Source organism: Prosopis cineraria, unplaced genomic scaffold, assembly GCF_029017545.1.
Source record: "Prosopis cineraria cultivar Desert tree isolate PC_DT_omini unplaced genomic scaffold, ASM2901754v1 PC4, whole genome shotgun sequence".
Taxonomy (NCBI): domain Eukaryota; kingdom Viridiplantae; phylum Streptophyta; class Magnoliopsida; order Fabales; family Fabaceae; genus Prosopis; species Prosopis cineraria.
The window spans coordinates 10,288,437-10,313,153 of NW_026555335.1; the positions used below are offsets into that span (position 1 = coordinate 10,288,437).

At 34.3% G+C, this 24,717-nt stretch overlaps 5 protein-coding genes across 9 annotated transcripts; 1 reads left to right on the forward strand and 4 right to left on the reverse strand.

Moving 5' to 3' along the window:
* Window positions 1-232: 232 nt before the first annotated feature.
* Window positions 233-5,616, forward strand: LOC129308720 (uncharacterized). 3 transcript variants are annotated; one of them, XM_054950048.1, is made up of 6 exons: window positions 237-2,028; window positions 2,701-3,140; window positions 3,241-3,402; window positions 3,893-3,968; window positions 5,020-5,175; window positions 5,267-5,616. In XM_054950048.1, exons 1-6 carry the CDS (start codon window positions 442-444, stop codon window positions 5,414-5,416), a joined length of 2,571 nt encoding a protein of 856 aa, XP_054806023.1. In that variant the 5' UTR covers window positions 237-441; the 3' UTR covers window positions 5,417-5,616. The 3 variants fall into 3 exon arrangements, with proteins under 3 accessions (XP_054806025.1, XP_054806023.1, XP_054806024.1); XM_054950049.1 differs by having other exon boundaries at window positions 240-2,028; window positions 5,279-5,616; XM_054950050.1 differs by lacking the exon at window positions 3,241-3,402 and having other exon boundaries at window positions 233-2,028.
* Window positions 5,617-5,727: 111 nt separating this feature from the next.
* On the reverse strand, window positions 5,728-8,501 carry LOC129308721 (uncharacterized). Its single transcript, XM_054950051.1, has 9 exons — window positions 8,117-8,501; window positions 7,804-8,020; window positions 7,599-7,663; window positions 7,318-7,354; window positions 7,155-7,220; window positions 6,910-7,014; window positions 6,376-6,529; window positions 6,191-6,267; window positions 5,728-6,085 (listed from the first exon to the last, which is right to left on the reverse strand). Exons 1-9 carry the CDS (start codon window positions 8,224-8,226, stop codon window positions 6,020-6,022), a joined length of 897 nt encoding a protein of 298 aa, XP_054806026.1. The 5' UTR covers window positions 8,227-8,501; the 3' UTR covers window positions 5,728-6,019.
* A 4,626-nt stretch (window positions 8,502-13,127) lies between these two features.
* Window positions 13,128-15,197, reverse strand: LOC129309736 (uncharacterized). Its single transcript, XM_054951423.1, has one exon. It carries the CDS (start codon window positions 14,134-14,136, stop codon window positions 13,477-13,479), a length of 660 nt encoding a protein of 219 aa, XP_054807398.1. The 5' UTR covers window positions 14,137-15,197; the 3' UTR covers window positions 13,128-13,476.
* A 755-nt stretch (window positions 15,198-15,952) lies between these two features.
* On the reverse strand, window positions 15,953-19,028 carry LOC129309737 (uncharacterized). Of its 3 annotated transcripts, none has more exons than XM_054951425.1 (6): window positions 18,891-19,028; window positions 18,670-18,816; window positions 17,662-17,814; window positions 17,289-17,464; window positions 17,032-17,178; window positions 15,953-16,212 (listed from the first exon to the last, which is right to left on the reverse strand). In XM_054951425.1, the coding sequence occupies exons 2-5, from the start codon at window positions 18,799-18,801 to the stop codon at window positions 17,076-17,078; spliced, it is 564 nt and encodes a 187-aa protein (XP_054807400.1). In that variant the 5' UTR covers window positions 18,802-18,816; window positions 18,891-19,028; the 3' UTR covers window positions 15,953-16,212; window positions 17,032-17,075. The 3 variants fall into 3 exon arrangements, with proteins under 3 accessions (XP_054807400.1, XP_054807401.1, XP_054807399.1); XM_054951426.1 differs by lacking the exon at window positions 15,953-16,212 and adding an exon at window positions 16,229-16,735; XM_054951424.1 differs by lacking the exon at window positions 15,953-16,212 and having other exon boundaries at window positions 16,229-17,178.
* Window positions 19,029-19,983: 955 nt separating this feature from the next.
* On the reverse strand, window positions 19,984-23,712 carry LOC129309681 (protein OXIDATIVE STRESS 3 LIKE 1-like). The gene is made up of 2 exons (XM_054951346.1): window positions 23,362-23,712; window positions 19,984-20,642 (listed from the first exon to the last, which is right to left on the reverse strand). Exons 1-2 carry the CDS (start codon window positions 23,628-23,630, stop codon window positions 20,159-20,161), a joined length of 753 nt encoding a protein of 250 aa, XP_054807321.1. The 5' UTR covers window positions 23,631-23,712; the 3' UTR covers window positions 19,984-20,158.
* Between the last annotated feature and the right edge of the window lie 1,005 nt (window positions 23,713-24,717).

The following is a 24,717-nucleotide window of genomic DNA, read 5'->3' on the forward strand; positions in this document are numbered from 1 at the left end:
TCTTCTCCTAACAATAAGTAAATAAATATGTAATTTAAGTCAAATACAAAATAAAAAAGTAAGAATATTTTAATAGAATATTATTAGCATCTTTCTTAGACGAATAAATATTAAATATTACAATTAAAACATAAAAAATAATAAAATGAAAATTCACCAACCAAGCATGCCTATCATTATTCTATTATTATTATTTTAAAAACCATATGGGAGAACCGAAGAAGTCCATGAAATGTACCATGAGCGTACCTCAAAATTTACTGCTTTCCCTCCTTCCTTAGCATTCACGGAGCGACTTCTCAATCCTTATTTCTGAGTTTTTCACGTCCTTCGGAAATGGTCGCACTCAAAGCCAAAACTTTATTGAATCCTTAACGGCCTCTTCAAAATTCACGCCCAATTCAACTCTCCTCTTCCTCTTCCATCTCTTTACCTTCACTCATGCCTACCCCTTCTTCTGATTCTCCCAAATCCGACCCACAGACAGCGACCCCGATTACTGGGCTCACTTCTTCTTCCCCGACTCCGAGTCCCCGTGGCGCGCCTGAATTCGATTTCGATTTCGATAGATTACTGGCCACAGAATCGCCCTCTTTATTCAATGATACTTGGTTCTCAGTGGGTAGAGAAATTGCTGCAACGTCTGATGCTCCTACTATGGGTGGATTGGACGATCAAGGAATGGGTTTAAATTCGGGTGCCACTGGGTCTAAAGTTTTGGAAACTGATGAAAAGGTTGAGAAAGGGGTCATTTTGAAGGGACCCAACTCGGGAATATGTGAGAATGTGTCATTTACGGGTCAAGACCGATCAAGAACAGATTCGCCGTGGTCTGGGTCGAAGGAAAAAGCAGTCTTGTCTGATTGTCCGGAACGTAAGGGAGGTGACGGGCCCAAACGCTTCCTGAATTTGCAATCAGACAAGAATTTACTCAAGAGAGCATTGGATTCTTTGAATCATGAAGACGAGACTGGGAAGGGTTGGCCTGGCGAAGAGGGTAGTAGTGCTAAACGCATTAGAAAAGAATGTAGAGGAAATGAAGAATGCGAGAAGGATGAATCACTATCCATTGAAATATTGAATTTGTTCTTCGAATATGAAAAACAAGATACTACTAGTTATACAGTAAAAAAAGAATTTATTAACTCGGTTGATGTGTTACAGTTGGATTCTGACGAGGCTGATGAAAGTGGCGTGAAAGAGGTGGGTGCTAGTGGTAACAACGAAAAGGACATTGTTACTGCAAATATGAATGAAGGACCCAATTGGGTTGATAATGATGATGGTGGTCAGAGGAGATTCAGCAGAGAAGAGAAAGGGAAGGGAGCACTGGACAATGGCGATTTATTCCCCTTCAAGTTTGAATTTGATTTAGGATTGGAACCCGAATTGTTCAATTTCATTGATAACGAAAATTCAGATGCCTCCCATTCAGCTTATAATCATGTAGTCTTACGAGATCAAGAAAAATGGAGAAATGCTAACAAAGCAAGAAGAGCTTTAAGGTCAGAACTCATGGAAGATTTCCGGCATATAGCAAAGACACATGCTTCTCGCTTTGCTCATTATACACCAGCTCAAGAAGATAGTCGTGCTTCTCCCGGGGCAATTCAAATTGAAGAATGGTCTGGTCCTTTCTCCACAGCCATGAAAACAATTAGAAACCGAGAAACGAAAAGTGGGCAAATGGGCTGCAAGTCTTCAGAAAGTTTACCTGCATCCATTAATTGGGTTCCCAGGAGTAATCAAGAGCAAGTATGTGCAAGAGTCTCGGCCCCCTCGCTGCTAGAGCTATCCCTTGATTTACTTGCCAAGAATGCTGATGCAATTGTTTCCCTTGAAAACGTCCCTGATGCTCTGAAGCACAAACTTTGTCACTTGCTCTGCGATTCTCGAAAAATGAACTTTCAGCTTCTTGAACTTCTTCTTACTGGAACCCCCACAGAGATTAGGCTAACAGATTGCTCTTGGATGACTGAGGAACAGTTTGTAACAGCTTTTCAATCTTGTGACACTACTAATATGGTGGTATGTTCCTTGAATTGCTTGATACTCAAACTTTCAGTATTTTGGATAGTGTGCAATTTCCTCATGTTTCAGTACGTTCTCTAAGTATGATTTTTAATTCACATCATAGAATAACTGAGATATATTAATGAACATGAAAATATCAAAGTGATGTTTGATCTGTGTTGGAAAGACGTTGGAGGCATTTGCTGTCACCCCCCTCCCAAAATATATATATATATATATATATAGGATTGCCTTTTGTGTTATGATGGGTGCAAAAAAGGCTTATAAGAGCTTGGTTACCAATTTCGTTTTGGCTTGGCATAGGCATTTGGTGTGATTGAACTTAACTCTTATTGTCCTTCTGCAGCTGCATTTTGGATAATCTCTCAAGTGGTTGATATACTAAAATACTCTTAGCATATTCAGTTTTATTCTCATTAATCTGTTTTATGGGTGAGCTACAGTTTTTGAGAACAGTAGGACAATCTTATTGCCCTTTAAATGATCTGGTTTCTGGTCAGCATTGGATGACTCCCTTTCCATTAGCGTTCATGTTCACTATACTAAAAACTTGACCAAACTCTAACTAAATACTTGACTCAACTCATCAGATATCTCTGAGTGCCACCTTTTCATTTGAATTGGAAGCAAACCTGAAACTAATTTATTCATTCATCTGTGGAATAGGTATTGCAACTTGATCAGTGTGGGCGCTGTATGTCAGATCATGTGATACTTGATACTTTAGCTCGATCGCCGAGGCAGTTACCTAGATTAACTAGCCTATCCCTCAGTGGTGCATGCCGTGTTTCAGACAGGGGGTTGCGTGGTCTAGTTTTGTCTGTTCCAGAACTTAGATCAATAAATCTTAGCCAATGCTCCCTTCTCACATCTGCCAGTATACATGCTTTGGCTGAGTCATTTTCATTAGGATCACTTCTGAAAGAGCTGTATCTTGATGATTGTCAAAGCATTGATGCTGCACTGATTGGGCCAGAACTGCAGAGCCTTGATCATTTAGAAGTCTTGTCAGTGGCAGGCATCCAGACTGTTTCTGATGAATTTGTCAATGATTTCGTTGTTGCGCGCGGTCATAATTTAAAGGAACTTGTTTTGCGGGATTGCGAGTAAGTAACCATTGTGTTAAATTTGAATGTCTCCTTAGGTTGTGATATTGTCAGAAGTTGTTTGTGTCTTAAATGTTAATTTGTATTTCTTGATGCGTAGAAAATTGACTGACTCATCAGTTAAAATTATTGCTGAATTCTGTCCTGGATTATGCTCACTTGATCTTATGAACTTGTGCAAATTGACGGATTCATCCATTGGATATCTTGCAAATGGGTGCCCGGCACTTCATACACTGAAACTCTGCCGCAATCCATTCAGGTGTTTTCTCTCTCCTCTCTGTACCCTGCTGTGTTTCATCATCATCATGCATTTGCTAGGCGTCCTTTGTTAATCTGACATTTTAATTTTGGTCATGCACTCATTTATGCTTTGCCATTCTTGCCTGTCACCAATTTGTTCATTTCCAGAATTGATTCGGCAGAATTTCTAACTTGTTAAAGTTTTAGGATAGTTTGCTTTGCTTCCATGTACATGTACTGTTAGAAATGTCTGAGTGGCCTTTTAGCTTTCCAAGTTTCCAGCTTTTGGAAGGGTGAGAGCATGTTTTCCAATGGATCTGAATCTTTACTTGTAGCAATAAACACACATTTCCTAAGTACTCAGGAAATTGAGATCATCTTGTATTGATCTTTTGCTTTCCCTTTTCTTTTCTTTTTTTTTTAAAAGGGCAAAAAGTACATTTTATTATCATGTAATTTCCATGCCTCCAAACCGTTGAACAACACATTGAACTTGTGTCGTATCTCAGTGATGAAGCAATAGCCGCTTTTCTGGAGACAAGTGGAGTGCACTTGGAAGAACTTTCACTCAATAATGTGAAGAAGGTACGTTGTTTCTCTCTCTCTGACTCTAAGACTCTCTTTTCGTTGGTAAGGCTGCTTTGAGGTAATTGGTAAACGGATTATGTTTATTAATCATCATCACTATTTATAAAAATCACACTATTCATGGGTCATGGACATTACTCCCTCCTGGTCTTGCATACAAGTTACCTTCTACAAAAAATTGGTGGTTTTTTTTTTCTTTTTACAAGTCACTTCATTCTTCTTTACTTTCTTCCATTTTTATCTTTTCAGACTTTTTATTAGTAGAGTAATAAGTTAGATATGAGAGAGAAAGTGTTTTAAAAGATCATGCATTTAATAAAAATAAACTAGAAAATTTCTAACATTTTCAAGCAACATCAATAATTTAATTACTCTCATGATTCCAATAAGACAATTAAAAGTGCTTTAGATATACTTTCCCCTGTCCTTAATATAGGGTGAACTTAAACGTATCTATTAGGAAATGGTATTGTATTCTTAAGATTGTTAAAAAAATGTAACTTTTCAATATTGTCATTCTTTTCTATCAATAGCTTTAATAACTTGTCTAAGAAGTCAAACGATAATGTGTAAACATTGGATAAAATTAGAAAAAATATTAATTACTTTAACTTTATCTTATATTAAAAATAAAAAATTATCAAAAATTATCTTATATTAAGAATTGGATGGAGAATATATATAAAAGACATACAATAATTTGTTATTTTAATATTTTTCAAAATATTTACTGGGCTCCAGCCTTGTTTTCTAAGTACACGTTTCAGATGGATTTAATAGGATTTACTATTTTGATGTTTGAGAAAATTTGGAGTCATTCTATTTCTTTCTTCCGTGCCACGCAGAGAGAGAAGATATCTAGGGCAATGTGTGTATGGTGGGGTCAGAGTTTCGTACTTTTGGTCTTTATTCTGCACACACACTCTCTCAATTGTTCGATTTTTTAATTCACCTTTCTTAAAAATGAATTCACAAAACGAGGAAGTGGATTGACGAGTGATCTTGTTAAATTGGTCTACGTATAATTATACATGTATACATCCACCAGGTTGGCCATCACACAGCCTTGTCACTTGCAAGCCGTGCAAAAAAATTGCATACTCTGGATCTGTCATGGTGCCGAAATTTCACAGATGATTATTTGGGCTTCATTGTCGATAGCTGCTTGTCTCTGAGGTTGCTTAAACTTTTTGGATGCACCCAGGTATCTTTTCATTCATTTAAATTAGTTATTTGATCAAAATCTATTTGGTCATGGAAAGAAAAATATGGAGCAGTTGCTTTACATGTTACAGATTATTTTGCAGATAACAGAAGTTTTTCTGTGTGGCCACTCTAATCGGGAGGTTAAGATCATTGGTTGCAGGCTGTCACCTTTATTACGACATGTCAAAGTGCCACATCCTGAACGGCAGGGTGCTTTGCGTTATTCTCCAGCCACTTAGGATCGCAGACAAAATTTGATCAGATATAGGATTTGGCATCATTAGATTATGTTATTTTCCAGAACTAGAAACTTGAACTAGCACAGTCAAAAACTCTTCATTAACGTGGCCCTAACTGAATGGTTCTGTGTAGGTGGTCCTTTTTGGTCCTTCCCCTTTGTAAATGCTTCTACATCAAGTGATTCACTGTATTATTCTCATTTGTAGGAGTAGATTTTGCCTTTTAGGCTTTTACTACAAGCATTTTATTTTGTATCATAATCTGCCCAGTGATTGTTCATATTCAGCATACACACCAGAAAGAAACGAGATATAAAAAGGAACATGCAGAAACCGGAGGCAAGCACCAGTGTTCTGATTATTATCATTGGGGGTGACACTGATGGCTTTCATCAACCTCTGAAAGCATACAATGTTTGGTCTTTCTGAAACTTGATTCATTAATAGACTGACAAACCATTTTCCTTTACAATGGAGAAAAATAAAATGAAAAGCTAATTACAGCACAATCTAGAACGTTATACCTCCAATAATCGTGGAGAGACGGAAGCTAAGGCCATTTGGAACTTTACGGTTGTTCAGAAACAAAATAATGCATAGTATTTATGTCCGCAAACGAAGCAAGAATAGTTGCTCCTGCAACAAGCGAGAGTTTGCCATCTCAACCATCTGAAAAGCGAACAAAGCTGCATTACTGCTTTTTGTATAAAAGGAAAACTCTTCAAGAGATCAATGCAGGAAGTAGAGAAGATTGTGTAGAGCATTTGAGCTTACCTCAAAGCCTATCTTTTGGTACAGCATCTGTGCAGTTGTGTTTTTTCTGTCCACGTGAACGAATACTTGTTCCACACCTGCTCAATGGATCATGGAATATACGGTAAGTTCCCTTTCATGATTCACAGATATGTCATCAGCTAGTTGTGTGTTTAAAGGAGTCAACTCTCTAACTTCGGAACTACCATTAGATTTTGCTGATTCAACAGCATAGGACAACATGTTGCTAGCAATACCCTGACGACGAGCTGATTTGGCAACACACACGTTTGCAACGTAGCCATATCTGCTTGGTGCTGTTCTGTTGATGCTGGAAAATCGAGGAGCCTTAGCCCGTTCCTGCACAAATGAATACAATTAAGATGCTTGATACATAGTCATTTCCCCTTTCACGGTACATGGGATACAAGGATATAAAAATTGGTATTTAAAAGAGTATGTTTGCATGAATTGGACATTATCATTAAAAGGAAACACGTGGTTCTTTCTATAAAAGATAATAGAGCCAAAATCAAAGTGATGCAAGATTCTCCAAATTTTTGAAAAGTGTGAGATATCACCCTGGTGTTATCTTATAATAGCAGTGTACACCATAAGCATTTTGAATGTCGTCCGAGATACCAAAATTAAGATAATGGCATACCAAATGCCTGAGGGCATCAAAATCAGTCTAGTCAAAGGTCAGTAGATGTAGCTGTATCTTAGAAAAGGCGTTATACCCCAGGAAAAGTCTCTCCTTGCAGCAAATATCGGATATTCAAATCAAGCGTTCCTACAACACTCTTCAATATTGGGCGTTTTACATTCTTCTGCTCCTTCTTCACCTGATAAACTTGACTCCAAACAACATAAGGTTAAACACAAACATACAAGGCTAATCATTATTTTTCATTAAATCAGCGCAATTTTAGTATATTTGCAGCCTGTAATTTTAAACCGAGTCAGAAGATGTGAGAATTTTTACCGCAATGATGCAGGTGCATTTCTGCTCATTTTGCATTTGGCACCGCTTCTTTAGAGCATTAAATTCCTAAGGTAATAGAAAGCCCTCTTCAGAAATTCATGAAAGACAGTCCATTGTACACAGTTTATGTCCAGTGAACAAATGAATTAGCACAAACTCCTACCTGGTTTGCAAATCTCATTTTGTAATTATGAATGTATCTGAAGAAAAAGCAAAGCAAGATTCAGTGCATCCAACTTTTCACTGTAATTCAAAGCAAAGCTTGACTTTATATAATAACCATCTTGATTTTAGTTGGTTGTGAGCTTTTAGAAAAGCAAAACAAAGTGTTCTCTGAACTCGTCATTGTTCTTTTCACGACGCAAAGGTGTTAACAATCCTATTAATAAATGAAACCTGAAAGTGGAAACCAAGGACGCTTATGAAAGGATAATTATAATATACCGGACGTCATGGTGTGCAAGTGTTGGATTCTCCCAGTGACTTTCTGCCCTTAGCCAGGCTGCTGTCTGCCATAGCATTTAAAAAAAAAAAATCGCATAAATAAATTAACAAGTTTTATATGGAACCAAGCAAAAACTCCATCAAGCTGGATAGTATTCACGCCTTTTACAACGTAGTTTTAGTTTCTATTCAATCAATGACATACCCAATACTCTTCATCAAGCACGGCTTCTCGAGCAACAAATTGGCCAAACTCAAGTATATTATCACCGACCAATTCATGATCGGACGGTTGCAATCGATCGAAACGGAGATCGCCAGACCTTAGAGTTTCCCCCTTATGGGTAGGTGGCATTGAAACTGAATGGTCTTCCATGGTATTCTTCATTCCACTGGAGAAGTTTTTAGAATCCCTCATTGTCCTGTGGATGTTACAGAGAGAAAAGAAACCATCACTGTTGAGCTTCAACAAACACAGAATAACGGAAAATTCAAGGAAACAGAAAATCGAAACTCACATAGTCCATGAAGCAGCAATACTCGGGCAATTGTGACCAATCGGACGGCCATTAAAGAAGAAGCCTTGGAAATTGAATCTTTGAATTGAAGTTGTGTACATAGGAGGCATGCTTCCGGATTCAAGGGTTTAAGGTACGAAAAAAGGAAAGCTAATGCTATTTTGTTTGAAAACCTCGAATAGAAGGAATGAGTCTACTTGTGGATCGAAATCTTGGTGCAGTATTGATACGGCGGCCAGGTGAATCGAAATCAAAAGGCAGAGAAAACAGAATACAGAAAGCATGTGCTCCCAATCCAAATCAACAGAAGAAGAGTAGCGATGGATGCTTCATTGGTGAGAGAAGGGAAAGAGACTTGACGTAAACGGAAGGGTGTGAGTGTGACGGGTGAGGGGATAATGGATTGATGGATAAAATACAGATCCCCTTAATCTAATCGATCGGCATGGGGCATATGGGTGATTTTTCACAGCCAACTCTTTTTATTTCTTTATTTTTAAGTTGGTCCCTCCTCCGGTTTTCTTAGAATGGCGAAAAATTGAGTTTGAGTTCATAGCATAGCATGGAAATTCAGGTCCAATTACCCGATAAAGTATTAAATTAGTGTATTAACTGACCTAATAAATTAGGTCAGGATGCTTGTTAGAAGGTCAAGTCAAAAGTTCTTTAATTTATGAAATATTTGCAGTGGTGGCGGGGGGATTGGCAAGAATCACGGCCCTTCTAATATTTTAATTTTTTTAAAATAAAATATAAAGATTATATATTTTTAGTTTTTTCAAATTAACACATTATAGAAATTATAAAATAGTAAATGAAATCCTTGTTTTAATTTTATATGTAATATTTTACATATATATAGAGTAATTATTTCAGTAATTTAAATATACAATTGTCATAGGATTTACTTATTTTCAACAAGATAATACTATACATGCTCTTAAAATACTGATGTCATTTTATTTTGTTTTCATTTTATATTTAATGAGAGAAATTGTAAAAATTATTATTAACAAATTTTGTTAGGCATCGCAACAAAAATATCAAGATATGTTGAATGTTATGTGTTTGATATCTATCATAAAATTATTAATTCAAAAGTTAGAAATTTGGTGAAAATGTTTTTCTAAAAAAATTACTTTTTTTAAATATTCAAGTTATTAAAATTTATGATATGAATAATTTTTACTTTAATATAATTCGATCTCATTGACATAAAGATTTTATAAAAATTAAGCATTGTTAATATGTTGATATATATTTGCTTACTACAATGATAAATTGAAAGAATTAAATAATAAATTTAATTTAATAAGCAAGTAATGTATCTTATTATATTGAGAACAAAACTTTAAATTTTAATAATGTATTTAAATCATTTAATGCTTATAGGGATAATAAAATTTTTATCAATTTAATAATAATTTATATTAAGAAGAAAATTTCTAAACCATTAATCATAAACCTAATAACTAATGATTTTTATACCATAAAAAATCAATAAATAAAACTTAATATATATATATATATACACATATATTGCTATACATGTGTAAAATTGAATATAAATATATATGTTAAAATATTTAAATTATGTCAATGATATATATATATATATATATATAACTTTTCTTTAATTATCACATATATTTTATCATATTAGCTCCTTTAATAAAAATTATTAGCTCCGCTCTTGAATACTTGATCATGGTTTCATTATAGTTTTGATCATTAACTTTTAAACTAATACTTTAACTAATTTAAATTAGTAAGAACAATCTCTTACTAATTGATTCAGGTGTTCAATGATTTTAGAGGTGTCATGTTAAGGTAGGAAAAGTTAACAAAGTTTGCAATAATTTAAATCTAAGTCAGGTTAGAACTATAAAGAGCAATGAAATTTTTTTACCAAATATATAACAAGGCCATACAACTGGGATGGTTTCGTTGGTTATATTTCTTCTTAAATGTTAATTTTTGAAAAAATTACACTTAAATCTTATACAAAGACACTTATCAAGTTTTAAATTTTATGCATTTATAACTTAATAAGGGGTAGTTATAACTGAATAATGAATATTTATAATTTATTATTGTAAGTTATTATTTTTTTTATAAGTTGTAAATATCTTTTTGTTAAGTTGTAAATGAACAGAATTTAAAATTTTAAAATATTTTGTGAACTTTATATAATAATAAATGTTTTTATAGGACAAGGAGTAATTTTCTCTTAACTTTAGGTGGACGGGGAATTCCCGTCTTTTTAGTTTTCAAATTTTAACCATGCATGACATGCTTTGCAATTATCAATAGCACAAAGATATTTTCAGACGCAAGTGGAGGGCCTTATACAGCACGTGCGTATTAGTTAGTAAAGTCTAAATGTACTTAGTTAATAAGTAAACTAGTTTGTCACGTTTTTGTCTTTGTATATAAAATATTTTTAAAAATTTATTTTATCCTTAAATATAAAAGATGTCATAATATTTTTAAATAGTTAGATAATTTTTTTATTTAAAAAAAAATATATTAATTGCATATTTTATCTATCATTATTATAATATTAACTGATATTATTAGAGGTAAAAAAAGTTACTGTAATTTTATAGGATTTTATCTAAATAACAAACTTTTTAAACTGTACGAGTAGTTGCATAGTTAGTTAAGTCTTAATTAATGTATGAATTACAGTATTAGTTACGTCAGCACAACTGTATTCTTAGGCTCGTCTATTAGTATCTGACATGAAAGTGAATTTACGCAACAATTCTTTTTTTCACGTTCACTGTACCATTTTCGTGCTAATGTGTTAGGAATAGAGATTTTTGATTTTTCCATGTTGTTACCAATAACGTGACTCATAATGTAATTATGTAAATATATGAAAAATAGATTTAATTAGTAAAAATGGTAACTGAAGCTAGTAGATTGGGCTCAGCAACATTTGAATCTAATATGTAACTTTCAAACTTAAGATATTGTATTACACAAAAAAAAAATGATGAATCATAATATGAATTTTACCCATTTGCATATAGGAATATGGTTTTTGTTAAGATTATTTTGTCTTAACTTCGCCATCATTATCAATGTCATGTTTACTTTGTCTATGAATTGTACCCGTTTGAATCTTGCCATGTTGTTTTCTTTTTTATGGCGAAAAAATAGATCCTAACATGTTGATGACTAAGTTGAAAAAAAAAAAAAAAAAAAGCCTACACTCAAGAATTTTGTACATTGAGCAAATCCTTTTTTTCTCCCTGGCCAACATATAAAATGCTTATTTATGTAAAATAAAAAAATAAAAAATTATATTAAAATTTAAAAAAAATTAATTACTGTAAAATTTATTCAGTTCTCAATATCGCTTAGTTTAATTATTAATGAAATTTATAATAATTAATTTTTTTTAAATGGACCTGTTTGTAATTTTCCAAAACTAAACCGGTCTGAATATAAAAATAATTATTTGGGAACATGGGTTCCCGCAACAAAACCATCAGCACTTGTGGTTTTTGTTCTGCAGCAAAAGCTGTCCCATCATAAATCCTGTTAAAAAAAGTTCAAGACGTCGGCATGACGGCATCCCAATTTTAATTTTTTTTTATGTTCCTCTTGTTTAGTAGAATATGGATTACGGATAGGGTTCAAAGATTCCATTCATAGGATATTTTTCATTAAAAAAATTAGACCATGATGTTTAATAATTCATGAACAAACATCATAATTATGCACCAATTATTAAGGGATAGCATGCCATATGCTTTAATTATCACTAGTGCTGATGTTACGAACAAATTATCCATTAATTTTTAAATCTAATAGCACCATATATCATTAATTTATTTATTATATAAATAATTATATCAATTTTTGAAAATAATGTATAGTTATTTATAGTTAACAAAAGTTAATTTTAATTTTTAATTGATTAAAAAACTTATGTAATTTTTTTGGATTTTTATTTATAATTTTTGAATCATTTATTATAATTTTTTGGTTTTGTTCTATAATTTTGTGATCTTTTTCAATCATTTTTTAGTCAATTAACAATCAATATTAATTTTTATTAATTATAGGAGTCAAATTGCACTGTTTTTTAAAAGTTGAGAAAATAATTTACACAATAAATAAGTTCAAGGTCCATGGTATTATTTAACCTAAATTTCAAATATAATTTGCTCAGTTGCTATATTATTGATCAGTTTATCAAAAATCAATGTTAGGTATATTATAATCTTAATAATAAAGCTATTGCAAAAGATCAAAAATAAGTTTAAAGTCTATGGTGTTACTTGACCTAAACTTTAGGGATAATTTACTTATCAAAAATCAATGCTAGGGTATATTATAATCTTAACAATAAAGCTACTTGCAAAGGACCAAAAAGTCTATAATGTTACTTGACCTAAACTTTAAGGATAATTTTCTTAGTTACTCTATAATTAATCAGCTTATTAAAAATCAATGTAAAGTATATTATAATCTTAATAATAAAGCTACTTGTGAAGGATCAAAAAGGAGTTCAAAGTCTATTGTGTTATTTAACCTAAACTTTAGGGATAATTTGCTCTGTTACCTTATAATTAATTAGCTTATCAAAAATCATTGTTAGGTACATTATAATCTTAATAATAAAGCTACTTTGCAAAAAATCCTAGTACAACAAACATGGATGTGAGAGATACATATTCATAAAGAAGTTGGGGTATTACCCTGACACTGGGGTAAAGATGTTGAGTATCCATGAAAACCTAAAACTATGTTGAAAGAAAAGTGAGAGTGTATGATGACTCTATGGAAACAATTTCCAGATTAAATAATCAAGACCATCCAGCCTTTTGCATAATTGATGCGATCTGAAGTTTGATTTTAAAACATTGGAAAATATCTTATGAACATATTTGTAGAGAAGCAAATATATGAGATGATTAGCTCGCTCGCTGCGTCCAAGTTATAACTGAAAAATGAGAGTTATGACCGAGCCTCCTCTCAATTTTAAGAGTCCAAGCGTCAAACCCAAATTCCTTCACATTAGAACATAAATGTTATTAGAAGTAACAAGCATCGAGTCAGCCATATTTAGCAGCAGCACATGACTGATTTCTCCATTCTCATAACTTTTCGACTCAATTCAAAATAATATATAAGAATTAGAAAAGCCAAATTCGTAGCTTCTCGCACAGTTAAAGGCCACACCCATAGTGACCCTAATAAACGACACCACAAAAACCAACCAACAAAACACCAACATAGGAACATCAACCACTTCTCAGAAAACTGTACACCTCCAGAGCCAACCCACAGACACAGACGTGATCATTAGTCGCAGAGAAGCTAACTAAGACTTTTAAGACTCCTCATGGTTCAAAATCAGTCTTCACCCATTGCCCATACTTGATCTTCAATTTCTCATCAAACTCCTTCTCTTTCACTTCTGCAATCTTGTTGCCACTCGCCATGGATTCCTCCTGCACTCTCGCCATCCTCCTGCTCCTCTTCCTGGCTGACGCCTCCGTCTGAGCTTCCAATTCTTGATACTCCTTCACCAAGCAGCTATGCACTGCACAGCTCAACACCAGAACCACAATCTGCAACATCAAAATGGCCATGAGAGCTCCACATTCCAGCCTCACCAGGAGCTTGGCCTCTTTCGGGTCTCGCGCCGACTTGAAGAGGGAGAGGCTCGCTGCCTCTTTGGTGAACAAGGCAAGGATGCTGAGGACCAGGGAGATCACGGAGGCAAGGAGGAGGGAGGTGTGGGTGATGAAGCAGAAGTGAGTAAGCTGAGAGTAGAAGCCGATGAAGGAGGAGAGGAGGGAGATTGCGGAGACCAGAAGGAAGGCCATGCCGAACGAGGTTGGCGGCATGCGGAGGAGGACGGTGGGGGCGAAGGAGCAGGCCGAGAGAATGAAGAGAGTGAAGTTGAGGCAGGAAAGAAGGAGGCTTGTGAAGGAGCAAGTGCTTCTTCTGAGCTTAGAAGATGATGATGATGATGTCAACAACGACGATGGAGCCATTTGTGTGATGTCTGGGAGTTTTGGTTTTGTTTGAGTTTGAGGTGGAAGATGAAGGAGAATTTGGATTTATAGTTAAGGAATTGAAAATGTAGCCGTTGGGGATGAATGTAACGGCCAAAATAGAGGGCCCACTTTTATCAACTTTAAGGTTTGGACTTTGGAGGATGTTAATTTGTAATTTTTCCCTCCAGTCTTCATTTCAGGCTTTCAAATATTATAATGCCTGGACCTATGGCCCAGAAGCAGCGAGTATTTTGGTGGGGCATACTCAGATACATGCTCCTAGGGCCCAAATGACATTTTGCAAGAATGAGGGTCTCAAATACACGTGTATCAAGTGCAAACTCTAAAAGTGCAGCAACATTACTCATAGCTTGAGTGAAATGGGTCTAGAATATCAGGTGCTCATGCAAAAACTAAAAACGTAACAACATTTGATAATAAAGTTTCCATTTAAAAGAATCTTGACTTTGCTCAATCCATTAGTCGAAATCATTCGCTTTTATACACTGGATGGTTTATTACCGAAAGAAAAAAAAAAATTCTTTGTTTAGATCACGTCAGGTAAAAAATTAGTGAAAACTATAATAATGTTTAATCTGAGGTGAAACGCGTTACTACTTCTAAATGCTGGGAAACTTCCATAGAGTTTTATATCTTTTGATTGATGTGAGGGTAAAAATGTGAAATTTAAGGTTCACTGATCATTATATACATAGTAGAAAACTCTAACTAGTCGAACTGCAAATTTACAAGTCTCTAATCATTGTATACGAGCTACATTCAGTTTTCATTTTGATTTGATATATGAGATTAAAATAGTAATAACTTTAAATCAATGAAAATCACAATCTATCATGAACAGGGCATTATAATTCTAATTCACAAATTCATATGACGAAACTAATATTAAAATAAATAAGCTAGTGCACTTGAATTCTCGAAGCTTCACTGAACCAGTTCTTCTTAAAAAAAAATAAAATATTCATAATCTTCTCTCACGTATGATTGCAACTAAATTGGAGCTCTACTATATGCTATAAAAATTAAACTCCTTTTCTCTAAAATGAAAATAAAAAATAGAGAAAATGATAATTAGGTCCCAAAAAAAAGAATTATTGACAGTTAGGCTTCTAACAAAAAATTTATAAAATAAATTATAAATATCAATTTAAACAGTTGTAAATAGAAATTTTTGCTATAGTCTAAAAATTACATTTGATATTTAAATGTTCATTTGTAGTTGAAACTCCTGCATTTATAATAATTCGGATTAATATTTTTAACTTACTTTTCAAAAAATTTGTCAACGACTTGCTTGATATCAATTCAGTATTTTGAGATCTACCTGTTATTCTCCCAAAAAAAAAAAAAATCCAAGTATTTGGAAATTGGAGCAAGTTGACAGTAACCAATTTCATTTCGATAACCAAGAGGGAGAAACGAAGGGGCTTGAATATTCAAAAGGGGTGAGGAGGGAACACACTACGATGGGTTTGTCTGTCATCATTCACAAAAAAAGTGAAAGTTAGCAATCCACTGAGAGAATCAATTAAACAAAGATTGAAACACCAAAGACCATATAAGAAATATAATCGACTTCAGAATGGAGTGATCAGTAAAAGATCAAAATAAAGCCTCATTCACAAACATATCGTTTCTTTTGATAAGACTACATTTTGTATCTTCATTTAATGGTCAGTAACAACAATAACGTATATTGCTAGTAGGTTCTCTTGGTGTCCAAGCTTGATTCAAAATGAAGGGATAAATCGCAGTACTAGAAGAATAATAAAAAATTGAAAACATCATGAAGGGTAGAGGAAACGTTTTTGTTAATGAATTGGTTTTGTAGACGCACAAAAGCACACATATGCGCCGACACATTGATATATACCAAACTTTGAAAAATTGAAGGTGTAAAGATCAAAGAGTTGACACATATCTTTCAAAGACCAGTAAGGATATCCTCTTTTTATAATTCCTTTTGCCATTTCCCTCGTCGCAGATATATCCTGCTTTACCCGTTGCTTGCCATAAGGCAGAGCCAGTATGAGATAGATAGAAGTCCTTCCGCTGGATTTAATAAATAAATAAATAAATAAATACATATTATGCATTCAGAAGGAGATAAAGAGAAAGTTCAGCGTAAATTAACAGGCAAAAAAGGAGAGAGGGGTTGGGGGAGAATAGACCCACCCTCTCAACTTTTCACTCTTTTACGTTACTCTTAGATATTTGATGCATTAGTTTAGAAGACCTAAATCAACCATAAATGATATATGCTGATATGCAAAAAGTAGGTGATCTGGAATAGCTAAGAAACACGCACCAACCGTGCTGTACAAATAAAGTGAGGTATGCTGGAGTAACTAGAAATCTTGCAGTATCTCAAATTCAAAGTCTGAATCAAAGAAAATGCAGCCACATTTACAAACAATGATCCTAGTAAAGCCATTTATTAACATTATTATTAGGAAACCATGTATGCACTTCAGGCCCCCAAAAAAGGAAGAGAACCATGTATGCACATTTGACAACCATAACAGAAAATGTGTTCTCAATCATCAATCTTCTCTTCCTTTGCATCACCTAATACCTACCAGAACCAGCAAAAACTTACAGAGGATGATGAACACTTCTCAATTGTCAATGACTAGATTTTTAGATTCATCATCAAGATAGTGAAATAATGCATACTTTCCGCAAAGATGCATACTTATAAATAAACTCGGGCTCAACTGCATGTTTCTTCAAAGTTTAAAAGAACAAAACCTGAGAAATTGATAGATTAATCTTCTAGCATTAAATATGCGTCCCATGACATGTTAGTGGATTCTGCTACAATTTTTTAACCCACGTTGCGGGGCTTCCTTGGAGGAATTAATGTTATACCTGGTTTACTTTCTCCTGTTGTTATCATCCATTCTTTGATTGAATCAATCAGCATCACTGTGGGTTAAGATGGCCTCAACTCTATCAAGTGATGCTTGTAATCGTCCTGAGTCCATCTTTAACATTGGTTCACCAGTTCCCAGAGCTCTGTTTGAAATTGATCTCAGAGTCATATTTGCAGATGATATGCGAATACATCTCAGATTTTAAACATGTTAGCATTTCCTCAAAAAGAGTAAAAAGAATATAAAACTTGCCCAGTAAGTTCTGGAAGAACATAATCTGCCCTCCATCCAAACCGTAAATCAAATCCAGGAAACAAGCCAAGAGTTGTCTTATTTCGAATCCGAGAGACACCATCTCCACCTAAACAAGTCGTGAGCTTCCATTTCCACCCAGTAGCATGCATCTGAAAATTGTGCCCCACACCAACCTGCACTTTTCATCTCGGTTAAAACACTCAAACAAAATTATGAAGCAATCAACATTATTGTGATGCACTACAGTTGAATTCAATAGATACTCTACTTGCACATCCAATGTTATATTTAAAATTATGCGTAGACATATATTTCAACAGTCAACATGGACAAAAGTCAAGAAAAGGAATGAATTTATTCATCATCAAACCTGGAGATTCAGAAATTTGGTTATTGGGATCTTTTTCGAGAGAAGGCGAACATCATGATGAATAGGCTCATAAATAAATTTCCACTTCCATTCAGGTGTCAAAGGCTTAAATACAAGCTTTGCTTGATATTCATTGCATGGAGCATTGTAGAACTGCACCACAATAATATCTCAACAAATTAGAAACTAACAAGCACTATAAGATTCACTAGTCACTAGAAGCTCCAAATCATAAGCAGAAATGCCGAAAAGGTCTAACTAAACCTTAGGCACTGAAGGGGGGAAAAACAGAAGATGCATGTGGTGTAGTTCAAATAAATTCAAACCTCAATAAGAAAAGGTGAAAAACTACGCTAGTGTATATAAACAAGAACTATTGCCAACAGCAGAGTGGTTATCCAAATAACCATGGTGTCAAACAAAATCAATGACTTGAAAAACAGAGTTTTACAGTCCCGCCCCAGCTGTGTTATTTTTTGTCCATGACTAAACAAATTATAAGAACTTCTTTTGTTTATCCTTATTATTATCCACCACTTTTCCCAGATTTTTATAGCAAACACGGTCCAAAATTACATAACCCTGGTGTCTAAACGTGTAAACTCAATAAAATCTTTAGCATCTCATTCAATATACATTAGGATAAGAAATTATAGTGCAAATGTGTTCCGCAACACCATGAATGTTCCCAGCAAACAAATAACAAACAAAGAAATTCAGATATTCAATGTCGCAAAAGAAAAGCAAGTCCATATTTCTAGCAAAAGAAGAACAATCCTTAGCGCAATACCGTATGAAAAAGTAGTAACAAACTCATTCACACCAAGAAACCTTTTTACATTGAACCAGAAACGGGAATAAGTGAGCGCTTGACTGCGTGATTATGCATAGTTCCAGCTTCAGTGGAATTTTTAATGTCAAACGAAACATTAAATCACTCGCAATTGAAGTTGAATCGACTATAAAAATAAACCCGAGACCATCCGATAACTGAGAAGTTCCTATTACCTCCATATTAAGACCAACTCGAAGACCTTGTATCTCCTTCCGGAACTTGAAGAAGAACTCCGACGGCATCAAATTGATATTATATAGCTCATCCCAAGAAGTGGGTTCTTCCCCGCTCGAGCCCGATTCCATATTGAACAGTTAGAGCTGCAAAATTAACTCAATATAAAGCCAATTTATCTCAGATGAAAAATCAGAAGTTTGATTCTTGTTGTACGTACTTCTGGCTTTGAACTTATTATCAGAAGGGAAAAAAGTATGATGTTTTTCACGATATCTGCGGCTTCCGCACAGAGACGCCCGGCCCGGCGCTTTACGCTTTTCAGTCTCCACTAATCGACCGATTGTTAAAAAAAGGGAGCACAAGAGAATTTCTTTAATTGTTAATTATCGGTTCAACCGTTTTTTTTTTTTTTTGCCAACATTAATTATTAAGAGTTTATTTATTTTAAAAAAAGAAAAATAAGTAAACTTTAAATTTTAAGAAAAGTATAATTTCTAGTCTTTAAATTTTTATTCAATTGTTAATTCTAATATCTTAATTTTGACTTAATAATTTAATTTTTATAGTTTATTGATTCAAAGCACGTAAATCTTCATAATTTTTTAATTCAAAATAAACCAATCCCTATAATTCTATAGCTAAACAAAATACAAAGTTATTTTAACTCAGTTTAAAAACTGAATTAATAATTGTGAGAAAAATTATAATCATCCTAAACTTTAAAACTTAAAATTATTAGGTCTATGATTAAATTACTAAAAATTACCCCTATAAGAAATGAATATTAACCTTACAAGATAGGATTTGAATTTGTAATTATACTAATACAGGCAATGAGTGCTTGTATTACCTAAAGTGTTAAAATCAAAATTAATGATTTTAAATTCATATTCTATTTAAGATAATGAATAAGTGAGTTTATCTAAACTGTTGATATAAATTTTAACAACTCAAATAATATAGACACTTACAATCTGAATCTACATCCTAAAAAGTTCCCCAAAAGCATTTCCTTTTCCCCTCTTCACCAAAGAGAAGCAAGCACGAGATGTCTACAGGTTCCACCTTGCACACCCAAAATGAACACTCCCTAACATGCAATAGGCTTTAGCATGTAACTAATTATTCTTGAAAACGCTTTCCCGGGGGTAAATTATCAATCCAAATTCATCTTGAATTGAATAATCAATCACCTGATGTGATGATTACCTTGTAATAGGCACAAATTTCCTTGAACCGATCCCCACCGGAGGATTTCTCAAATATATTCCATTTAATTTAACACAATCATTAGGTTCCAACGAGCAAAAGAAAGAAAATGCTCAGGTATATTTCATAACATGGTAATCCTTAGTATACATACAAGCCTCTGCAATCAAGACAGAAGGAGTCGCTCTGATAATACATACTGCATAACCGAAATATGACTGAATTAGAAAAACCCCCGTTATAAACTGACATTATAAGTAAAACTCAGTCAAAATTTCAGCGTATTTTGTTGCCTTTGTCTCCACTACAAATTGCCAAGCCAGATAAATCATGAGCCTCAGAAGCAACGGACTGCAGGTCAGACCAGGAGTATGATCTCCAAGGAGAGGTTTTAGGAGGGCAAGGTCTTGACACATTGGCCGGTAACTTTTTTGCCTGGGGGTGCAAAGGCGGAAGACAGGAAGGAGGTGATATTGACGTTGAGGTCCCCTCCTCGCTATTACTACTGCTACTGGAGCTACTCAAAGCGACAGTTGATGTTCCTCGACCGAGGTTAACTGATCGCTTTGATATTTCTCCAACATTAGATGCGTAACTGCGGCTCCTGTTCATAAATGTGTTATGAGCTAATAAATTCTTGCGTTTCTTAGCATAAGGGTCCTCTGGTTTTACTATGTCTTGGATAGAAGATGCAGATGTGGCATCCGATAAGCTTGTGAAGGACTTGGACTTGCCACTGTAAAACTTGGAAATGCCTTTCCTGGATAACACCAAAAATGAAACAGTTTATATGAATTTTGATGCATAAAAAAAAGCTCACATTTATTGCAGCTGGAGTTAATATTTTTTTCAGATATGGCAAATGTTAGCTTCTTCAATGAACATATTTCCTGCCAGAAGATATAATCTGTGGTATTGTGAATAATTTGTGGATTAACACACAAAGGAGAAACAAATAATGTCCTAAATCGCTGAGGGAAATTTTATTATTTCACAACGTAACATTAAAGAATTGGCGTCATCAAGCCAAAGCATGAATAAAGAAGGGGGTAAATGGGGAAAAAATGAGACGACCATAGTTGGTGAAAGACTGCAAGCATCTTACAAAGGCTTAAGTGTTACAGCGAGCTGGCAATATTGTTAGCTTGCAGCAAAAGCAAGCTCATACTTGATTTTTCCTAGACATGGAAGGAGATCAATTTAATTTAAGAAAAAGGTAAGTTTTTATGATTCTACTCAAGAATGCCCCAAAATAGAAATTAATACTGAATGTTTGAAGTTTCAGTTTCTTGGTCAACTTGGACAAGACTTGCAAGAAGTCCTGAAAGTATTTGCCACCAGATCCCACTATATTACATACACGTTGGAGGATTTATTACCCCCAATACATAATCATGTAATGCTGTGCAGTAAAAATCTATGAACGTAGTAATAGATACACAGTGGAGGATTTTTTATTTCTTATTTTTGTTCAGAAAGTATCCCATCACGTAACACCGTGCAGCAAAAACATATAAAATTTCTGCAACAAACACCAAAAAACGCACATGAGTATTGTCAGATCAACGTTGAGATTAACTAGCACATCCCCTGTGTAATGCACGGGGGCTTGAAAGATTTGTGACAGGAGCACGTCATTCTTCTCAGTGACAGGTATAGAAGCTTGGAAACCTTCTTTCCAAATAAGGATTTCTAAAACGGGCAGAAAATATCATGTCTCCAAGACATGGCATTTAGCCATTTAATCTAATTCAACCGAAGCTACATCCAACCCCTGCATCAACATATCAACATCGAGAGAAACAGAAATCTGCATGGATTTTTATCTCTCTGCATTTATACAACTTAAAAGTCTTAAAACCTTGAGAGAAACAGATTCACAACATAAATTTTGGCTGAACTGCAGATAACCTACTCCCACTTAGGCTTTGTTTGGTTGAGGGGAGGGGAGGGGAGGGGAAATTTTTTAAAATTTTACCTCCCCTCCAACCAAACACTACCTTAGGGGCTTCTGTAATCCAAAACTCTGAGCTTCAGAAGTAGACAATTGACCGGCCAAACTTCCAAGTTCATACAATTTACCCACTATGTTAGCAAAACCATTAAATCGATAAACAAAGTTAGCTCGTGTTAGGTGAAACATGTCACATCACCACTCCATTGTTAACATGACATCTGAGCAAGCAAATCAAATACGACAAAAGAGCATTTTGGTTTCTTCTCCTACCCTTTTCCCAACACCCAATGGGGTAGCATTCTAATTTTGCAAACATGAAAATTACCCAGTCTTTCATCCCTTTACTCAACCATACAAATCACAGGCCTCCTCCTCCTCCTCTGCTTTTTGTTCTTGATCTATTTCTTTTCTTCTAAAATAATAGATAAAATAAAAGGAAAAGAAAAAGATGGATGTGGAGATAATTTCTACTCAATGCGGAGTAGGGGGGAAGAAAGAAATGGTGGGGATGTATCTGCAACAAAAAGGGGAAATTGTCTCGCTCTTTCCTTCTAAGAGAGAATGAGTTTGAATCCTTACTTTCATTCTCCATTTCCGGAATCCTAGATAATTAGTAGCGACATCAATTAAATGGGAAATTAATAGCCGGCCAAGAAGGGTGAGAAACCATCCCCAAAAGCTTATGCTAAATGGAAAATGGAATAAGTATCCTATGCTACTCAATTTATGAGTTAGGCATGCATTGTGATGGTCCGTATGGCTGCCCTTCGAAAGAAGATAAAATAAAAGACAGGTGAATGGAACGTTTCCACCTGTTAAAGAACCATGGTTCATCAGTAATGCATTTTTTTCTGGGACTGAACCAGTGATGCGTTGAAGGCACAATAAAAAAATTATTCAGACATGCTCTCATCTATAAAACAACTATAACTTTATTAATCCATGTCAAATCGGATAACTGCAGCAAATTTGTTACATAGCTAAAACCATAGACTACACAAGTTGAGAACACGCGGTTTACACAGTTGAGTAGATGTTAAGACCAAGAGAAGACAAGAAGAATGGTACCAAAAAAAGGGGTGTTAAAACAAAGGCATACAAAAACAACAGACACCTCAAACTAATCGATTGGATCGCCCGTCTTTTCTATTCACTTACAGCATGACAATAACAAAGAAATGAATGAAGACAAATCTAACCAATAAGGGTTTGTCAAACGAAAGTGAACCTGGAAGAAATGAAAAGTGAAAGCGTTAAGGACATGTATACAAGCTTTTTTTTTTTTTTTGTCCTCGTCGACTTTCATTCCAAGAACTCGAATTCATTGAGAATCAAGGGAAAATCAATATAAGGTAAACTACTAAAACGGTACCAAATACATCGATTACTAAGCCATTGAATAGGCAACAATTTACACACAAATTCAATGATACAATAGAAACGCACTATTATTACTAGCTAGAAGGACAGGACACCAGAACGTAACTGAATCACAGAAGAGTAAATACACTAAAGAACTTACTTGCCAGGCAAACCCTCCTCTAAAGTAATCACGGTTTCCAAAGGTCCCTTAAACAAGCTCTGCACCTCGACCTCACCGGAGTCTTCACGATCGGAAGAATCTCTCGAAGAGTCACTATTCCTCCCGATCGAAGACAAGCTACTGGAATCGGAATCGTCGTCACGCTCAGGGTAGAAGCTCCGATCGCGAATCGAATTGCAGGGCTCACCATGGATGAAGTCAGATCTTGAGATTGTAACGCTCTCATTGGGTCGCAGAGCTATCGGCATAGTTAGGGAATCTGAGAGGACAACGCAAGGAATGTGGCGCTAAAAGGGATCAATCAGACAGCATTGAAGACGGACGCGAATGGATTGAGGTGTTATATATATATATAACCGGAGGCAGCACATGGCAACAGATATTTCCCTTTACCCTGTTCCAACCAACACAGGATAAAGTTTACAAAGGGATTTAATCCATCAATATTGATATGTAATTGTTACTAAAAAATAGTTAATTCATTAATTTTGTTAGAAGAAAGAATAAACTTTTAATTTTATTTATATTTATATTTAAATAAAATAAATAAATTTGTATTACATCCCTCTTATAGTTAATAAATTTGAATAAGGATAATATTAAAAAAATTGTAATTAATGACTATTAATTCTTTTAAAATGTACTTTATAACAAGAAAAGAGGGTATTTCTTTGCTAATAACAATATTATTATTAATTCAACATAAAATTTATAAGAGATGATATTATACTCTTGCTTTGCACATAAATTAAGTCATATTATTTATTTACAATTTATAAATAGTATAGCTAATTACATATGTTTATACTTCTATTATATTAGTTTATACTTCTATTATATAAAAAATAGACATGAATATTATTATTATTATCTGACATATTTTAAAATTTCATACAATGATGCTTATGTTTGGGAATCCATGGTTTTAGTAATTTTTATGACAAAACTGAGTTCACGTTGCTTAATTAAAAACGTTAGTCGTATTTTGAATAAGACACTAAGATAAGAAGCAGCTATCTCCGAGTAATAAAAAAAAAAATAAAATGTTGAGTGTTTGAGGGAAGGAAGGAGGATGGGTGGCGTAAATAAATGACCTTATCCTGATTGAACAATGGTGAAAGAGGAAAGTAAAGAAGATTATCCGATTGCAAATATATATAAAATATATGATATTCCAATTCATGTTCAAATTCTTTCTGGTGAATGAGAAGGGATCCGATGTTTCTAGTTTGTCCCGGAAATCGTTTGACTGCCATCCGCCACGTGAATGGTTTTATTTTTAGCAAATTCAAATTCATCTCCCACTCTAATTTACACATGCACATGTAGGGACAA

Bases quoted from the DNA above. Each gene is read 5' to 3' on its own strand.
- LOC129309737 (XM_054951425.1), bottom strand. From the start codon at position 18,801: ATGGAATCGGGCTCGAGCGGGGAAGAACCCACTTCTTGGGATGAGCTA. The intron at 17,815-18,669 runs GTAATAGGAACT...ATTGTGGTGCAG, and splicing joins GAGTTGGTCTTAATATGGAG to TTCTACAATGCTCCATGCAA. The intron at 17,465-17,661 runs GTTTGATGATGA...TGAAAAGTGCAG, and splicing joins CCAAATTTCTGAATCTCCAG to GTTGGTGTGGGGCACAATTT.
- LOC129308720 (XM_054950048.1), top strand. From the start codon at position 442: ATGCCTACCCCTTCTTCTGATTCTCCCAAATCCGACCCACAGACAGCG. The intron at 2,029-2,700 runs GTATGTTCCTTG...TCTGTGGAATAG, and splicing joins GTGACACTACTAATATGGTG to GTATTGCAACTTGATCAGTG. The intron at 3,403-3,892 runs GTGTTTTCTCTC...GTCGTATCTCAG, and splicing joins CTCTGCCGCAATCCATTCAG to TGATGAAGCAATAGCCGCTT.
- LOC129309681 (XM_054951346.1), bottom strand. From the start codon at position 23,630: ATGCCGATAGCTCTGCGACCCAATGAGAGCGTTACAATCTCAAGATCT. The intron at 20,643-23,361 runs GTAAGTTCTTTA...GGTGTTATCCAG, and splicing joins GAGGAGGGTTTGCCTGGCAA to GAAAGGCATTTCCAAGTTTT.
- LOC129308721 (XM_054950051.1), bottom strand. From the start codon at position 8,226: ATGCCTCCTATGTACACAACTTCAATTCAAAGATTCAATTTCCAAGGC. The intron at 7,664-7,803 runs GTATGTCATTGA...ATGCTATGGCAG, and splicing joins TGCTTGATGAAGAGTATTGG to ACAGCAGCCTGGCTAAGGGC. The intron at 7,221-7,317 runs GTAGGAGTTTGT...CTATTACCTTAG, and splicing joins AAATGAGATTTGCAAACCAG to GAATTTAATGCTCTAAAGAA.
- LOC129309736 (XM_054951423.1), bottom strand. From the start codon at position 14,136: ATGGCTCCATCGTCGTTGTTGACATCATCATCATCATCTTCTAAGCTC.